Source organism: Ictalurus furcatus, chromosome 20 (assembly GCF_023375685.1).
Source record: "Ictalurus furcatus strain D&B chromosome 20, Billie_1.0, whole genome shotgun sequence".
Taxonomy (NCBI): domain Eukaryota; kingdom Metazoa; phylum Chordata; class Actinopteri; order Siluriformes; family Ictaluridae; genus Ictalurus; species Ictalurus furcatus.
In genome coordinates this window covers 19,012,443-19,031,433 of record NC_071274.1, presented here as the reverse complement: position 1 = coordinate 19,031,433, position 18,991 = coordinate 19,012,443, and the positions used below count along the sequence as shown (strand labels likewise).

Below are 18,991 nucleotides of genomic sequence, written 5' to 3'. Positions count from 1 at the left end.
ACATCGAGTCCTTTCACATTTTATTGTTAAACAACCGCCAAATTTCCAAGCGCACTAGTGCTACAGTTTACTTCAGCTTCTTCTTGGGGCGCAGGTTGTTGGTGTGGCCACACTTCTTCTTGCGGCAGTTAACGGCACGAGGGTGAAGGCGTGCGTAACATCTGAAGACAAAACCAGCAGTCAATTTTTGTCGATGTTAAAATAAGCAAAGCGTGAACAAATCATGGAATACATTAACTTTACATAAGTTTATCTACAAACACCTTTGTGAGATCTAAAGCCTGCAGAGCAAAAATCTATAGTCTATGGTTTATTAACTAACTTGCATAGGTTTTATATCAAATATATTTTAGAGCACATCAGGATGCATAAATAAGGTACTTACTTGCGGCAGATCATCTTCTCGCAGTTGTACTTCTGCGCCAGCTGCCTGAGGGAAGGCTCGATGATCCCTCCTCTCAGACGCAGCACCAGGTGCAGGGTGGACTCTGAGCGACAAGATGAAACAAAAAATAATAATTAACCCCATTACCCTTTAGCAACAAGCTCTTAAACTAGAACAAATGGTTTTATTTACTAACATATTTAACCAGGTGGGCCACTTTTTTTTTTTAAAGCTCGGATTTGTCAGAGTTTGACGATGATTAATGGCTCATTAGTACTGACGAACAGCAATGTGGCTGTAAAGCATGATGCTATTACCCCGCTGACAATCTGCATAACTGTCACTATCACAAGAGCATGAGACGACCACTGATTCCCAAAACACTTATTTCAGCATCATATTGAACATCTCTAAGCAGGATTGGATTTACCTCCCCTATTGAGACCATCAAATATTCTATACAATGTTTTGCAAAGTGTCAAAAAGCAACATCAATTGCTTCCATCCAGGTTATAGCAGTTCTTACACACTGATTGACATGACTGTTGGAAATAAAGTGAGTACACACCTTTCTGAATGTTATAATCGGACAGTGTGCGTCCATCTTCCAACTGTTTGCCAGCGAAAATCAGACGCTGCTGGTCAGGAGGGATGCCTGTGCCAAAACACTGCAGTTAATAAAGTTATTCTATCACTACAATAACAGACAATAAAACTGCCTTTAATAATAATAATAATAATAATCATCGTAATCATAACAACCTTCCTTGTCTTGAATCTTGGCTTTGACATTCTCAATGGTGTCACTGGGCTCCACCTCGAGGGTGATGGTTTTGCCGGTCAACGTTTTCACGAAGATCTGCATTTTCCCTTCACTGTTGGATTAAACACAATTAAAGCTTTAGTAACATTTCCATTATTATTTAAATAAAGCACATCAGGTAAGTAAAGAGGGCCTAATTACTAAGAAATATGCATCCATTCACATGAGCAGACTAAAATATTTTATACACACTACGTATATATTATACACATTAAAAGGCTTTATAGCACAGCGCTGATAAATACTTCATTCTGATTGGTTGACGTACGTCCTGAGGTGCGTAATTATTTCTCAGTTAACAGCTAAAGTAGTTCCAGTCAGGACTTGACCGCATTACAGTTCCATATCACTTCGCCAAGTTAACTGAAACAGCGGAAAACTTAACCTACTGTCCACCACAGCACACACATTTAACCACAAACAAAATAACTACTTATATCTATCATATTAATAACTGCATATCAATGGCCCAAGCCTGCGTTAACAGCTCTAAAATGACATTTCGGAATGAGCAACAGAGGCTGGAAACGGAAATCTCAAGAAAGCAGTTCTACACACGAGCGCGGTTTAAGGACAAAACCCTGACAAGTTTGTTAACACAAAACATCAGAACAATGTCTTGAGGTATTTTAACTGTGGTATAAACGGAATAATTGACTCCGGTTTGTTGAATTATTAGGAAAAATGATGCACACCCGAGGTAACAGCCAGTCCGCTGTAAGTCGCGGCCTACCTCGGGTGCACAGCATTTTTCTAATAATTCAACAGACCGAAGTCAAGTAATACTTACTTAAATTATTTAACAAAAGGAATTATTGAACAGAACCGAGTGTAAGAAACTGAACGTGTAGGTGAGAAACATCGCCGCTTAGTCGCTAGCACGCCGCTAACACATGGCCATGAACAGCGCTTAGCTTTACTTAACCAAACGGAACGAGTCGCAATGTCATTAATCCGCTTTAAAATGTCCCAATAACTCACTGAAACACGGGATAAATGCTTCTTTCAATATTTACTAGTGAATAATGTCTTAAAATAACCTGTATTACAGATATTTTTAGCTATTACAGAGACCAAAAATCTTACCCACCCAAAACGGCTGGCCTCGGAGGAAAAAAGGACCGACGACGTATTTCCGCTTCAATATTCACGTTTAGCCTGATTTAACAGTGTTACTGCCGCCTACCGGCAGGGGAAAGAACTGCAAGTGAGAAACTAAAAGGATAGCCTGTTAGCTTTTTATAGCTGAACTCAGTATACATTCTATGGCCAAAAGTTTGTGGACACCAGACATCACACCCATATGTGGTTCTAACCCCAAATGTATATACTAGTTATATACTAATTACAGTGCAAATGACATGTTATAAATAGAAAAGTCATAAATGTGCAAAAAGGTAGTACATGATAGTCAAGTTATGATACTAGCAATAATACTGAGATATAATGGCAGAATAAAAACACTCTGCAGTGTAAACGACATGAACAAAAAATTGTTTGTTATAATATAAGAATATAACATTAATATAATGATGCATGCATTGATTCTGTAATTTAGGTTATTAAAATTGTTATAATGCACACTCTAAACTAAAACCAAAAAACAAAAACTATCCAAATAGTCTTTCTGGTTGTTCATTTTGCAGAAAAAAAGCTTTTTAATTGGCTACAGAAGCGCTGCTGTTAAAATAATAAATTATTAGTAAATTCATTAGATCAAGAGTAAATTATTCATCACCACAGTTCACTTCTGTGCAGTTTGATAATGATATTGGTGAATACATTCAGTGCAAGATATGGCATTTCTCTATGTTTGTACTGTTATGAATGCTGTCTTTTTACAAAATAATGTATTTTACTGTATTAATGTTATTGTATTAATTTTTTTTATATTCTATTGTTTTGTTTGTGGGCAAACGGTGGCTTAGTGGTTAGCATGTTCGCCTTACACCAGCAGGGTTGTGTGCGGAGTTTGCATGTTCTCCCTGTTTCCTCCGGGTACTCCGGTTTCCTCCTCCAGTCCAAAGACATGAATGGTAGGCTGATTGGCATGTTCAAAGTGTCTGTAGTGTATGAATGGGTATGTGAATGTGTATGTGATTTTGCCCTGCAATGGATCGGCACCCTGTCCAGGGAGTACCCCGGCTTGTGACCCATGCTCCCTTTATATAACAGTGACCAGTTGCGGGTATAATAACAATAGAACTGTTATTTTAAAAATAAATAAACAGGCTAAATAAACAGCACCGAGTCCCATTGAAATAGTCAAGTGGGGTGTTGTCTTTAAATGACAAGCTCTACAGAGTAACTTTCATTTGAAAAGCCAACTTGTTACTGTTACGCTAGAGAGATTTCCATTGTTAATGGCGCCCTCTTGTGGACAACTTTAGTCTTGCTAAAGCTGAATTAGTTTGAGTTACAACGGCAGATCCGTAAAGTGTTTTCATCTAAAAACCATAATTTGGGGTTTTAGACTGGGTATAACCATAAACTGGGGCGTTTTACTTCTCAGCGACCCACAGAGCTCTCACAAAAGCAAATATACAGTTTGTAATTTTTAAACAGATTTTAGTTAATAGATTTTAAATGTTAACAGCTCCCCTGCAGTACCACGACAGCGCACAAGGGGGCAGCATGACATAAATTAACTCTGTCTTACCAGCGTTTCCTAAAACATGAAAACATAAAACATAAAGAGTGAAAGACTATATTAACATAATATACACTAGATATAATATTAATAATAATACATTTGTCTCATCATATTTTATCTTTTTATGGCAGCCAAACAATTCATAACCTCAAAGTTTTTTATAAAGGGGGTTAGATTATAACATTATGCTAAATGTTACCACACAACTTTGCACATTGGTTTAGCAAATGCAAATGCAAATGCAACAACAACAAAAAAAATTAATTAAAAGCTTTAAAATATCATATCTAAATGGGGGAGAAAAGGCATACTTATTTATGAGTCCTCCACGGCAAACTCATCCATTGCAGAACTCTTTAGTGATATGGGGGGACAAAACACAGTGTGACATGCTGCTACTCCATCAGTTTACTCATCCACCAAAGTCACTCAATTCAATTTCAATTCAGTTTTATTTGTATAGCACTTTTAACCATAGACGTTGTCACAGAGCAGCTTTACAGAAATATATACATTTCGGATCTAAATTTTAAATTGACAAGTTTATCCCTAATGAGAAAGGCAAGGAAAAACTCCCTGAGATGATATGAGGAAGAAATCTTGAGAGGAACCCGTCCTCATCTGGGTGACACCGGACAGTGTAATTATAAACAGTTCCCTTCTATAACTGTGTACTACATGATAAAACAAAAAGTGCAACTGTGTAATCAGGAAATTCACCACAGTCTCAACATGAAGTCTATTCCGCTGAAGTCATCACCATATACAAACTGAGACAATCAACATAGTGCATGATGGGTAAGCTAGTAATGGTTCTGTTCCAGCGAAGGTGTCGAGTGTTAAGAATAAGTGAGTCTGGAATTCTTCAACTCATTTAATAATACATTACTAATTAAATACATAGAAAGGGCATATGTACAAATAAAATATAGATTTTTCATGAAGGCTCTCATACTGTAATCTCTGTCTTAATGGTGAAGTTAAGAATGCTAATCTACGTATTTGTGCATATTTTGTGTAGAACGTTGTTTCACAATTTTGCTCGATGAATTCCCGCTGTACTGGACATTTGAGTGCTTTTCCAAAAACACATGTTCAGATTTCAGTTCAGCAGCTACTTATAGATCTCTGTTAAAAGTAGGAAAACACTGAAACATCGAGCGCAGTGAGATTCCAGCAGCAGGAAGGACCAGCCCGTAGTTTTTAGTGTGAGACTAGCATTAGAGCTGGACATGCTATGACATTCTAGGACTCGCAGAACATGGCAATCAGTAGCAATGTTTCATGGCTACAAGATCCAAAATGTTACATCCTGTGAATGACCCATGTCCTATTTTTAAAAGTAACAGCGAACATAACAGTAGGAGGAACCTCAGTACTCTTGTTCTCTAGCTAAAAGGTGCTATCTGGCTTTGGGTGTTCTGCTGTTCACATTAACTCTCTGATTAGCCAAGTTGTTTAAAACACAGCTGGAAGTCATCATGGCCAGTTTGGAATCGAGGACCACTTTCCTCTTCCTCCATGAGGCTTGATCCTCTTCTTCATCTCCATCTTCCTCTTCTTCCCCCTCACTTTCATCGTCGCTGCGTTCGTCCTTATCCAGCTGCAGGCAAAGGGGTCAAATGTCAAGACGTTTAAAGTAACACAAGCATTAACACAAAGAATTTTCATATTTCTGTCCTTTTTTAAATCGAATTATGTATAATAGAAAATGTAAAAATATCATTCATTTATATATATATATATATATATATATATATATATATATATATATATATATATATAAATGAATGATATTTTTACATTTTCTATTATACATAATATATATATATATATATATATATATATATATATATATATATATATATATATATATATATATATATATAAAATAATTTTGAAACTGGAGAAGTCATTATAAGTTGCATTTTCAGTTGAATTTGGGGAAAACACTTGAAGCATTCGTTGTGTTGAACTATTTCAATTGCTTTTGCTTGATTTGTTTATTGCAAACAGCTGAAAGTCTGTACATTTTGACAATAAACCTGATTTGCAATGGGGGTTGAATCATTTTGATTAAAACTGTGTGTGTGTGTGTATGTGTGTGTGTGTGTGTGTGTGTGTGTGTGTGTGTGTGTGTGGCACACACCAGTGGCACAAGGCAATTATTCCTGTTTAAGTGGTTTTTAAATTCGGTTCTTGTAACATTTTATTGATTTCCTAAGAGGCAAGCTAGGGAAAAAGCTGCTACAGTCCTCTACAAAAGTACTGGAACAAGCAAGGTCAGTTATTTTTTCACTATACACTGAAGATATTTAGGCTTGAGATCAAAAGATGAATATGAGACGATAGATCCGAATTTCAGCTTCCATTTCCTGATTTTTACATCTAGACATGTTAAACAACTTAGAACATTTTGTTTGAACCCACCCATTTTTCAAGTGATCAAAAATATTGGAACATGTGACTGAGAGGTGTTTCTTGCTGCCCAGGTGTGCCCTGTTAAATTGATAGTGTGATTGTTTAATAGCTCTGAGTGTCTACTCTTGGTATGAGCCCTGGGTTTTGCATATGAAGACTGCATTTGTTGTTAAAAATTATAAACCAACATGAAGACCAGAAAGCTGTCTATGGGAGAAAAACAAGTCATTTTGAAGCTGTGAAAAGATGGAAACAATTTGAATAGAACAATAGAACAATTTGGAATGTCCTGAAAAAGAAGGAAACTGCTGGTGTACTAACAACCAGTCATAAAAGAGGTCAGCCAAGGAAAACAACAACAGAAACATTGTAAGAGCTGTGAAGAAAAGCCGAAAAACAAGTCAGTGACATCACCAACAACATTCCCAGGGCCAATTTACAGAGAAATGCATCCAATCTAATTGGGAGGAACTTCATCATGCAGCAAGACAACGACCCAAAACACACTGCCAACTCAACAAAGGACTTTATCGGGGGAAAAGCGGAAGGTTTTAGACTGGCCAAGTCAATCACCAGCCCCAGTTGAGCAGCATTTCACCTCCTGGAATATGCAACCAAATATTAAGCGTTATTTACTTTAAGACTATCTATTTCAATACTTTTGCTCACCTAAAAACTGGGTGGTCTGCCACCAAAGGTGCCATGTTTTAAGATTTTTAACACATCTAGATGTTCATATGAGGAACTGAAAGCTGAAATTCTGATCTGTCCACTCATATTCATCTTTTAATCTCAAACCTAAACGTCTTCAGTGAGACAAAAAGCAAAAACAAAAGAATTGCTAGATGTCAATCTGTGACGCTTGTAACAACGCTACCTGATTTGTTAAGCCCACTTAATGGTTTTTGTTAAATAAATAAATAAATAAATAAAGTGACTTCAGGAATTGCTCAAAGGCACAGTGACTAATCATCAGCTGAATCTTTGTTTTTTTGGTCACTAGGCCACCAGCATACCAACGTTGAACAGTTTCACCTACAGAGCTGTGACACACCTGGCCCAGAAAGAGGAACTTGTAGATCATGCGCAGTATGAGCCAGGCCCAGAAGATGTGCAGGAACTGCAACACTAGCAGCAGAGAGTTGAAGAAATAATACCCCACAAACGGCTGGAAGACCTCCATCGATGAGATCAGAGTAGTATATATAATCCTTTGGGGTTCGAAAGTGAGAAAGATCAGCAAACAAAATGTTGTTGCCCTAATAGTGCAACTTGTTATCCAATAAATGTAGGAAAATAACTTTATTGCCAACTGAACCCCTGGCAAGACTCTAATTACTCATCTATTCCACCACAGCTATGTTGTTACACTATCATTTTCTTGATCTTACATTATTAATTATGTAATTGTCTCCCAATGAAAGCTGACGGGACAAAGGTCTTACTTGCTTGGAAACACGACCAGGCGTGTGACCAGGAACACCATGGCAAACACCACAAAAAGCACGTCGCAGGTGTTTTTCCAGCCTGCATAATTGAACATTTTTGCCGACTGTTGGTAAAGAATAAAAAAAAGTTACAGTATCACATCAGACATCTCATCTCTCAGAATGAAATAAACTCATTTCTGTGTGAAGGTTAACTTCATTTTGAGCAAATTGAATATTAATCTTTATAATTAACATGATCTTCAATGGCGTCCAAGAGTTATTTTATAATATTTTTTATTTTTTAGTTCATGGACATGTTGCTCTATTTTCACTATGCTTAACGGTTTCCTATGTTACCCACAATGCTGTTCTACCTGCTAATAGTGGTGCTAGTGGGATTTAACCCTTGCTTGATCTCTACCTAAAGACAGCGATGCAGCAGCACATTAGACCTTTAGTCTGCCCAGCTCTCTCACCTCATCTGTACACTCTGCTCAAACAGAGCAGCTTCCGAAACGTCAACTTTAATGCTAATTCCTCAGTCGACATCATTGTGACTTTCATCTTGTAGCCGAGTCTCTGCCAAACATAACGCAGTGCAGTATAGAACTCTGAGTCCCATGTTTGCACCAATGTCTCTACTGCTTCTGCATTTGGTTTCTCATTGATATGACGCAAACTAGTTTGTTGCTCGTTTGTTTTTTTTGCAAGCTAACAGCGGAAATTGATCGCTATCCCTTACGTTTGAAATTGCTGAACTTTTTTCTCTTATCAAATGCTATGGTAACTGCACTGGACTGCTAAATTCTCACATTAATATGAATCATACAGCAGCCACAAAGACATTAGCACCAGAATCACTAAGCACATCGCAAATATCTCCATATAAACATACTGCATTTGATGTTTCAGGGCGCAGGTTCCTATCAAGAATACTTCAATTACCTCAATACCCAATATCATTATCATTAACATCCTCATCTATGAAATGATCTCTGACAGTGAGCTGGAAGACCAGTGATGAATCCTGATATCCACTGTGTGACTGTATGTCCCTGATATTCTGTTCAGTGCATTCTTACCTCAAGCAGGAAGTCAGAGGAGTCATGGACGAGCATGACCAGAGTGCCAATGCGGATGTAGTTGGCGCAGTAGGAGAACCCAAGCAGGGAAATGGTAGCGATGTGGTGGACAATCTGTTCTTTGAAATCCTAAGAATCAGTGCTGATTAGACACTTTTAAGATTTTAAGATTCAGTTGTGAAAAATGCATTTTTTTGTGTTAAAAATATCCCTGAGATACACAAATCCCTATTGGACAATCCCATTCCATCACCTAGCAGGTACAATATGTGGCCAAAAGTTTGTGGACACCCCTCCTAATTATTGAGTTCAGGTGCTGAAGCCACACCAATAGCTGAAAAGTATAAGAAATCAAGCACATAGCCATGCATCGACTGTATTGCATATTTTTTTCTGCTACTGTATTTATAAACATTGCAGCCGCTACTGTAATAACTGCTATGTCCATATATGGTATAAGCGTATCTGCTGAATACTAATTCATATCATGTTATGTTTACATTCACAGCATTTTCTATGATATTTTTACTCTTTTGCACTACCTGTTATAGCAGACATTTCCATACTAGAACTTTGCACTGATTGGCGTTGTACTGTTGTACTGTACTGTCTTGTGTTGTTTGCACACGTTTGCATGTGCACTTTATGTAGAAATGACAATAAAAGCCACTTGACTTGATTTGACTTGATGCAATCTGCATAGATAAACTTTGGCAATAGAATGGGTCATACTGAAGAGCTCAGTACTTTAACGCGTGTCATAGGATCCCATATAACATAAGTTTATGGTTGTCTTATTTATGAAACAGAAGCTTTCAGAGGAGCAACAGCTCAGCCCAAAGTGGTAGACCATGCAAACTCATAGAGCGGGGTTGCCAAGTGCTAAAGCATGTAGCGCATAAAAAACCGCATATCCACTGTTGCATCATTCACCAGTTCAAAATTGCCTCAGGAAGCAACATCAGCACAAGACCTTGATGAGCTTCATGAAATGGGTTTCCATAGCTGAGCAGCTGCACAAACGTCTAAGATCACGGCTGGAGCGGTGTAAAGCACACTGCTACTGGACTCTGGAGCAGTGGGAACGTTCTCAGGAGTGATGAATCAAACTATCTGACAGTCTGATGGATGAATCTGGGTTGGTTTGGTGGATACCGAGAGAACACTACCTACTGGAGTGCCAACAGTAAAGTTTGGTGGAGGAGGGATAAAGGTCTGGGGCTGTTCTGAAGGGTAATGTTAACGCTACAGCATAGGAAGACATTTTAAACAACTCTATGCTTCCAACGTTGTGGCACCACAAAAGTTGAAAGGCCATTTCCTGTTCCATCATGACAATGCCCCTGTGTACAAAACGAGGTCCATTAAGACACGGTTTGACGAGTTTAGTGTGAAGGAAGTCAAGTAGCCTGAACAGAGTCCCGATCTCAATCCCACTGAACACCACTGAGATGAACTGGAAAGCCGGTTGTGAGCCAGACATTCTCATCCAACATCAGAACCCAACCTCACAAATGCTCTTTTGAATGGGCACAAATCCCCATGAACATACTCCAAAATCTTTTGGAAAGCCTTTCCAGAAGAGTATAGGCTTTTATAGCTGCCCATGGTTTTGGAAAGGCATGTCCAACAAGCTCAAATAGTTGTGATGGTCAGGTGTCCACATACTTTTGGCCATGTAGTGTATGGTTTGCATTTTTTTAAACAGCATAGGTGAAAGTCATGCTCTTTTTCTGGTGAAGAGCTACTGAACTCTGTGTATTGCAAGCAGGCTTCTGGGCTAAATACACAGCGCTTACTTTTCTCTTGACGTCCACAGAGACACAGAGTAGCAGGGACCAGTAGAAACCGAGTTCCAGCATGTAATACCAGTAATGCACATTCTCCACATGCTGCACACAAGTATTGAACACAAAGATCAGTTAATGTTGCTGAACCAAAAGCATTATTAGGAGATGCTTCACTATAAAAGCTGGAAAAGATACAGATTTTATTTGCTCATATAATAAAAAAAAAGCAGCAGATGGAGGTCACAGTTAGTTTGGTGAAGCAGAAACAAACAAACAAACAAATAACAAAAGGCAAAAATGTGACAAATCAGGTGTTGTTGGGTTTGTGTGTGTGTGTGTGTGTGCACCTGTACTGCAACCATAAGTGTGCTATATTTTAAATGATTCAGTGTAAAATAACATGCATTCCCAAACAAACACAAACACAAACACACACGTCCTCATGAGGACCGTCCATTGGCATAATTATTCCGCTAATTAACACTATGCTACATAAATCTAACTCGAACAGTAACCAAAAGGTACCTTTTGGCCCTTTTAGTTTTTAAATGAAACTGACACCAAGAACACAAACATGTCCACACACACTCTTACATTTGCTCACAAAATTTGAAAGGCAAATAACCCCCTCTTTCAGAATGTAGGAAGCTGTTTACAAACTTGTGATTTGGATAAATGGAAGTAATTTTTTTTTATTGCTGTTTTTTTAAATTTTTTTGCCAAGCAGCTCTTTCCACTGGGGTGCCAATACAAATATATGGTTGTGTTTTTTTTCTCCTGCCTTGCTCTTTCTTGTGTGTGTATTAGCAGTGTTTGTTTGTCTAGAGGCAACGGGCAAGCTCACTTGTTGGGGATATCCCCTCCAGCACTCCTTCTGCTCCCAAAACCAAGGTGTCTGCGAAGAAGAGAAAGAATGAGGTCAGATAACACACTCACACACACACACGCACACTCGCTCAAGTACGTACGACAATGTGAGGTGACAATCAAAATGACAACGGGATCAAATGACCTCCTGTGACTGCGTACGGACTATGCTATGACAAATGACATCATTCAGAAATCAATGCAGAGTTTAAGTATTTCTGTTAATAGATGACTGACAGCTCAGTAACATGGGAATGTATCCTGCCCACAGGCGCTTGGTTAATGAATGTAGTAAATCACTGGTGGCACACGTATGACGTATTATATTCCAATGTGCTTTAGGGGCAACATACCGTTTGTAAGTTTCAAGGCGAATGAATAATCATTAGGCTATTCTGACTGAGGCAATGCTGCTCATATCAGTTTGAAAACAAAATAAAACAAAAAACATTGTCTCAAATGTAGCCTGTGCTTGCATAGGGTTTGTATTTGCAATTCATGCAATTCGAGAGTGCAAATTTACAAAATCTTTTTTTAAAGTAAATTTCAATCCTATCTACAGAAAAAACCAGAGGTAGAAATGCCAATAATGTCAGCATGGTCTGTCAATTCAAGATTTGACAGTTCCTCAATCTCAGCTACATTATTCAGGTTTATATAATTGTTCTCAACTAGAGATGTGTGTTTTGTTTGAATTTTTTTTTCACTCCAGCTTGTGCAGTTATTATTTTTCTTTGTACCTTTCCATGACATTTTCTAATAAATTTAACCGGTTCTTTTTACCAAAATATATATATATAAAAAAACAACAACTATTAACCTAAGTTAAATCATCGCAATCCTGACCAGGCAGTTACTAAGGATGCTGTAGGTAAATGAATCATGCAGCATCACATATTAATGTTAATAAACGATTGCGCTTTGTCCTGCAAGCTTCATATCTGCTCACTCGCTTGTGCTTTCTTGTGCAGCTCACATGACTTTTTTTGTTGCGGATCCCAGTCCCAATGCACAGCTCTAGTTTCAATCAGATTCACCCTGTAAACCTTTCTGGCAAAGGTTCCTATTCGTATCTGAATTCAGGTCTGTTTAGAACACATTATCTGCTCATTCCAAATAATGTATTCATATTCGGTTGTGGATAATTGTCCTCATGATGAGTATGAGTTGATTTAAAAAAATTTTAAAAACTTCATCTACACTGAATGCCTATAATTCTGGTATAACTAGCACATAACATGCTATGGACAATAATATCTACAAAATACTGCAGTCACACACTTACACTGATTAGCGATGCGAGTCCACCAGTGAACGATATTAAGTAGAAGACAAATCTCCAGCTATAAAATAAAATACAAGACATTTTAGACCTTGACAGAGCACACGGCCATTAGACCATGCACACAATGCGTTTTATGACTGGATATCCCGTACCATCTATACCACTATCACAAGCACACAGTCAAATGTTATGTGACGGTTATATAAAAGATGCAGACATGATAATCACCGCTACTAAGTGGTATATACAGACCACGGTGGTTTTTAAATGTGAATACCGTTGATTATGTAGTGTGAACACACCTTGCCTCACAGAACTTTTTGGTGTTGCTGGGTTTGTCCTGATTTCGACGGTGATGGAACCAGATCTGTACTTGTTTCTGGGTTAGGCCGCTCTGCTTCATCAGACTGCTGAGCTCATTCTGAAAAACAGTTAACAAAAAAAAAATCAAGTTTATAAGTTTTATAACTTAACAGGTTTGGCATGTTTCGACATGTTGGTTCTCGAAGATGGAAATGTCCAGAGATCGACTATCACAAACAGATAGAAGAGGAAGCATCAGGCCAGTGCAGTCCTTATGTAGATCATGTGATTATCACATGCTGTAGTATTACAAAATATCGGGGTTTGTTTTTAGTTTATGAAGTGTAGAAGTATGAAATATGTGTAACTTCATGGTAGAAGCAACCCTCGTGATTGTATCTCTCTGTCAGTGCTGGAAACATTCACCAAATTTGTTTTGAACATGATTTAGAGCTAAGGCGAAAGCTAACTTGTTGGAGCCATTTGTGTCCCCTCTAGGGTTCTCACCTTGTGCAAAACAGCTACCTATTTGGGAGGCTGGGGATTAACCATCCTTTGACACAGCTGAAGCTAATTATCATGGCTTAATTTTTTGTAACTTGAACTGCCAATGACACATCGTATATATCAGCACAGTGTGCTTGCAGAGTACTCATTTCTAAGTCCTAGTAGATTCCTAACTATCTTTGCTTTATTTACAGAGGTTTTACCCAGTCATGGATGGCTTCAACATGGGTCTTGCCCTTTCCCTAGACCAGCATGCTTTGTTAAATTTTCCAAACAATGTTAAGTTTTCTTGCTTAAAAGCTGAGAAAAATGCAGTGTATATAGACAAAAAAAATTATCATAATTTCTCATGTATTTAAATGAGAGCCTTTAATTTATATACATTCTCACAAGAACCCTGATTATGTCTCATAATAAAACCTGAATGTGCATGCCAAAAACAGGGTCTTGGATAGCTCAAGAGCTCAAGATCTACTACAATTCAATAGCTGCCCTTTTTTAAACCCTGTGTTTCTATGTCAAACTCTGACTCTAGACATGGCTCAGGGAAAAGTGGTTAGCATGGCGTTAGCATCCATAACTGTTTCTAAAACGAAGTGGATTAATTTTCCAGGAAGAAGTTATACAAAACTACACGAGCCACCTGGGACTTCACACATGCTGCCTTGATGAACAATACATCTTTTGTGTGTGTGCGTGCATGTGTGTGTGTGTTTCCCAGAGCTCACCGGTGCAGGTTGTCTGCTGTGTTTGGTGTAAAAGGCCTCCAGGCTTGGGGCAGGTGAGGCTGATAAGCGCACCTTGTCTTTTACCCCTAGCAGTCTGCTCAAAGGAACAGCTATGCTCCTGAATAGGAAACAACATGACACATATATACACAAGCTCTTCATTTCATGGGCTCTTACAGGATCAAACATGGAGAGAGAGACAGAGAGAGAGAAGAGAGAGAGAGAGAGAGAGAGAGAGAGACGTTAATTAGAACCGGGAAAGGTGATATCAAACATGGGGCAGAGGGACAAATTGATCAGGTGATACCTCAGGTCCTGTCAGGTTACGATAGTGGTCATCTATCGTAGCAACAAAGTCACATCTTACACACACACACACACACACACACACACACACACACACACACACACTTTTACTGTAAGCCAGCCTGCTGCTGTTTATTGATTCAGCATCTCATGCTCTCCATGTCTCCTGGTCTCCTGAGCCAGCACTGGGACAATCACACAACCCTACAGACCCACAGTTAGCTCAGCTCTCCTCACTTCACAAAAAGACGGTGTGCTGTTACATGCCAGCATGTGGCTAATAGACAAGGCCAAAAAGAAATTTTACCAAGGAGCCTAAGTTCATCAGTCTGCATTAAATATAACAAAATACTTTCATTTTCCATGATCTAGCTTGGAAATTAACTACAAGCAAATTATTTTCTACTCTGTTATTGTAACTGTGTTTTGAGGTCTAGGCTTGTTTTTAAGCGTTAATTGAAAGCCGACACTCCCACTTGTGTGCTATTGGGATTTTTACAGCTGTGGTAGCCTTGAATCCTGTAAACATCCTTAATTCCAGTCAGGGATCTAGTCAATATGTCTGCCCTCTACACATTGAACTATGCTTATCCTTAAGATCTAAGCCAAAATTACTGCCTGTAACTCAGAGAACTCCTGTTCTGGAGAATGAGAACTTACTCAGGTAAATCAAATACAGATGGGCGATATGTAAGGAATAAAACACCATGGGGCGTGTTGTTATAGGAAAATAATAATCAATGCCGCTGTGGTGTGATGTGGCCTGATGCAAAGATTCAGTATTACCATTCTTAAGTTGATTTTTTTACACTTATAACAGCACATCCTGAAGTGTTGTTTCCTCTTCTATCACAGCAGTTTGTGAACAAATACAATTGTTTATTTATTAACCATTTATAGTTACATTTAATGTTAATGTCCATGAGAAAAGTTTGTATTATCACTTATAGCATCTATAAATAGTCATTTCCTCTCTTTTTTTGTCTCTATCTTGAAGTCCATATGACAAAAAAAAAACAAAAACAAAAAAACGCAGCTTGTCATGTTTCCAGAAAGTGCAAAGTTCCCGAAGACGTGCCCGTGGGGGAAAACTTGCGGCTACAAACCACTGACACTGGAGACTCCTTCCAAGGGTGATATGTTTTTCTTTGTTAAATAACAACACATTTTATGTATCTATTATCAGATTCAGATTATCTGGAGGGTCCGCCATACGCTCCATAAGTTGCTACAGTAAAAAACTATTTACAATGAGCGCTTTAATATAAATATTAATATTTGACTAGATCTACTGTCATACTATACTGTAGGTGCTGTTACAGAAAATTAATCAACACATTCTGACTAATCAGATTTAAGAATTCAACAGCGTTGTTGTCCAAGACATCATTTAATGCAATACTTTGTGAGAATATTCATTTTGTAGAATATTATTGGTATCGTTAAGACGCCTGACTATGTTGTTACAAGTAAAAAGTAGCTTATTAACATTTCCTTACATAGTTTATTATTGTACATCTTAAAATAAATACTGCGTAGTTTTCATATTGTGACACTGCTACATATCATGATACATTATTATGAATATATTACCTTCTCGTTATCACCAACCCCATGATTCAGCACATCTGCTCTAATCCACCTGTATATTAATAGAATGAGAAGTGTGTCTACATCTACAGCTACATGCTACTGTACTAAATAGTGTAAATAAGAAAATGAAGTAGTAGTTTGATGATTTGTCATAATAATTAGTACAGTAGTATGCAACTTTGGACAAGAACGTGTAGACGGCAATGATCACCTCTCGAAAACCTTTCGCAGGCCTATGAAGCCCAGTGCCAGGGGTAGCGAGATGAACAGGTCCCGGGGGAACGGACAACCCTCTATCTGCTCCAAATCCTTCCAGCTGATTCCAGGGGGAAGCCAGTACTCCTGCCTCCATAACCACTCATCAATCAGCTCCATGCTGCAGGTGGACAGAATAGCGAATATGAATATGACTATGACATGTATGCAAATTTCAGCATCAACCAAACCTTGTGGTGGCGGCGGTGGTGGTGAGCTAGTCAACATGGGGGGGGGGGGGGGGGGGGGGGTGTTGGGTTGCTCATAGAATTTATGTTAACAAAGATTTTGGCTCTCTCTAGATGGGCTTTAATGTTGAATTCAGGGGGGGAAAAAACCCTGTGAGGTGTTTACAGAAAGAATGAGGTTCAGAAATGAGTCGAAAAATCCCTATACGCCTAAATTATATTCGAATTCATTATATTCATTATATAATTACATTCTAATGAATTATATTAAATATATAATTCTATTCTAAGAGCCATTTTAGGGTTCACTAATGCTATTTTCAGCAGTAATGTATACAGTACATCTCGCACGGTGGAGTTTTTTTTTTTCTTCTAATAAAAAATCAATTCCAACGACTGTAAGCCTAACAGCACATTACACACATCACTATCGAAATAAACAAGCTGTGCGATAAGAGAACTGTCTCCAGAGACGTGATCTAATCAGATGTGGTTATGTGAAGGTCAGAGCCGCTGTAGTTCTGCTCCTGATGCGCCATTACATGTAGAAAACACTTCAAAGCGACTCGCAGATACAAAGTATCTAATGCGCTTATCTAATGCTTAATGAAGCCGGTCAGTAGCGACCAGTTCCGCTTCATTTTTCCTCAGTATCACATGAGCGGACAGTATGAGACTGTCTGTCTCTCTGTCTACGACCTAATTACGAATATTAGCCCTGGCTATTCCTCACGATTTATTTCGCGTTTGACAGTGATTACCATATCAGGCCCGAGACTACCTGGTGATGTTTCCAGCGGTGTTTACCTCCGTCCAGGCTGCAGAGACAAGGATGCGTGCTGCTATACAGCGGCGAGTGAACTGTCCGGTAATGACAAATGATTCACAAAGGAATCGGTTCTTATCGAAGGACTCTTTTATGCGAGTCGAGCAAGAGTGAATCTACGCTATGAATCGTCTCGATAAATTGAAACCTGTTTTATTTCCCCCTCATACACGTTATTCCCAGTGTATCAGTATCTCACTAGAATTTAGATCCTCTGACACAATTAAAAAATAAAATAAAATGTATAGAATATATATATATATATATATATATATATATATATATATATATATATATATATATATATATATATATAATAAAAATCATTATGCATTCAATTTTGTCTGAAGTATTAAAATCTAAATCAAATATTTATAGTGTGTGTGTTTGTAATTTGGTAGGTTTTATTATAACTGAAAAACAAACCCCACACACTTAAAACAAAGAAGAACCTTGCCTTAATGCTCTATGTTGTGACTCAAAAGAATCACAGTTTCTGGGGGAAAAAGGAATCGAATCAGAGAAATGAGTCAGAATTTACATCATGACTGCAGCGTTGCGTTGCACCTGTTCAGAGACTAGGGTTGCCAGATTGCGCTGGCTGTCTGTCCTATTAATAGTTTAAAACCTGCGCAGTTTACTTTATGCAAAATTGTACAACGCAGTACAAACCAGTCCCATCTGGAATAAAATGAACACAATCGAATCTAATCTACTAGTCAAAGTCATTTTCCAAATCTAATTAAATAGTAGCTTAGCAGGGAGTTGAAACTTCACCTTATAATAAATTATATGGAATTTTAAAACGTAGCAATCTGGATCAGTGTGAATTGATCAATGTGAATCCGAGTCGAATAGGTGCATTTTAAAAAAAAAAAAAAAAGTTGAATGTAAATGCAAAATAAAAAAGCCAAACAGATTTTATTTATTCCAACATAACAGTCTGGCATGGCTATGTTTCACAGATCCACCCATTTTCCATACAGCTTATCTTACAAAGTGGGGGAGCCTGGAGCCAATCCCAGGAAACTCGGGGAACAAGGCTGAGGGGACATCCTTGATGGGGTGTAGAGCACAGTCGCACACATTCACACACCAAGGGCAATTTGGAAATGCTAATCAGCATCGCATGTCTTCGGACTGGGGGAGGAAACTGGAGTACCCGGAGAAAACCCCCGAAGCAGGTAGTTGCAAGCTTTGCACACACAGAGCGGAGGCAGGATTCGAACCCCCAACCCCGGAGGTGCGAGGTAAACCTGCTAACCATGATAAATATGTTCAAAAATATATTCAAATAGTGTATGATAAGATTTTATTAGTGACACCATCACAATAAGAACAGCTCGTTTACCCAAAAACAATGTTTGCTCTTTCTAATGGCTCTGTTATAACTCTGCTGGATGTCATGAACTGCTTTCTTCAGATTAGGTCTGGACTCTGAGAGAGTACTTCTTGCTTCTGATTCTTTTCAAACTGTTTTTCTTTTTATTTTTACATTATATTTTGGATTGTTGTCTTGTAACAAGCTTGCAAAAAGATACACCCACTT

The 18,991-nt window shown here is 38.2% G+C and overlaps 2 protein-coding genes across 5 annotated transcripts; both read right to left on the bottom strand.

Moving 5' to 3' along the window:
• Positions 1-7: 7 nt before the first annotated feature.
• Positions 8-2,417, bottom strand: uba52 (ubiquitin A-52 residue ribosomal protein fusion product 1). Its single transcript, XM_053651579.1, has 5 exons — positions 2,299-2,417; positions 1,148-1,260; positions 954-1,040; positions 386-488; positions 8-161 (listed from the first exon to the last, which is right to left on the bottom strand). The coding sequence occupies exons 2-5, from the start codon at positions 1,248-1,250 to the stop codon at positions 68-70; spliced, it is 387 nt and encodes a 128-aa protein (XP_053507554.1). The 5' UTR covers positions 1,251-1,260; positions 2,299-2,417; the 3' UTR covers positions 8-67.
• Positions 2,418-4,669: 2,252 nt separating this feature from the next.
• On the bottom strand, positions 4,670-17,571 carry cers4b (ceramide synthase 4b). 4 transcript variants are annotated; one of them, XM_053652001.1, is made up of 11 exons: positions 17,398-17,571; positions 16,385-16,549; positions 14,275-14,392; positions 13,039-13,157; positions 12,737-12,794; positions 11,429-11,479; positions 10,594-10,686; positions 8,795-8,923; positions 7,728-7,834; positions 7,322-7,493; positions 4,670-5,464 (listed from the first exon to the last, which is right to left on the bottom strand). In XM_053652001.1, exons 2-11 carry the CDS (start codon positions 16,546-16,548, stop codon positions 5,264-5,266), a joined length of 1,212 nt encoding a protein of 403 aa, XP_053507976.1. In that variant the 5' UTR covers position 16,549; positions 17,398-17,571; the 3' UTR covers positions 4,670-5,263. The 4 variants fall into 4 exon arrangements, with proteins under 4 accessions (XP_053507976.1, XP_053507978.1, XP_053507977.1 ...); XM_053652003.1 differs by having other exon boundaries at positions 7,337-7,493; XM_053652002.1 differs by having other exon boundaries at positions 17,424-17,571.
• Positions 17,572-18,991: the final 1,420 nt, after the last annotated feature.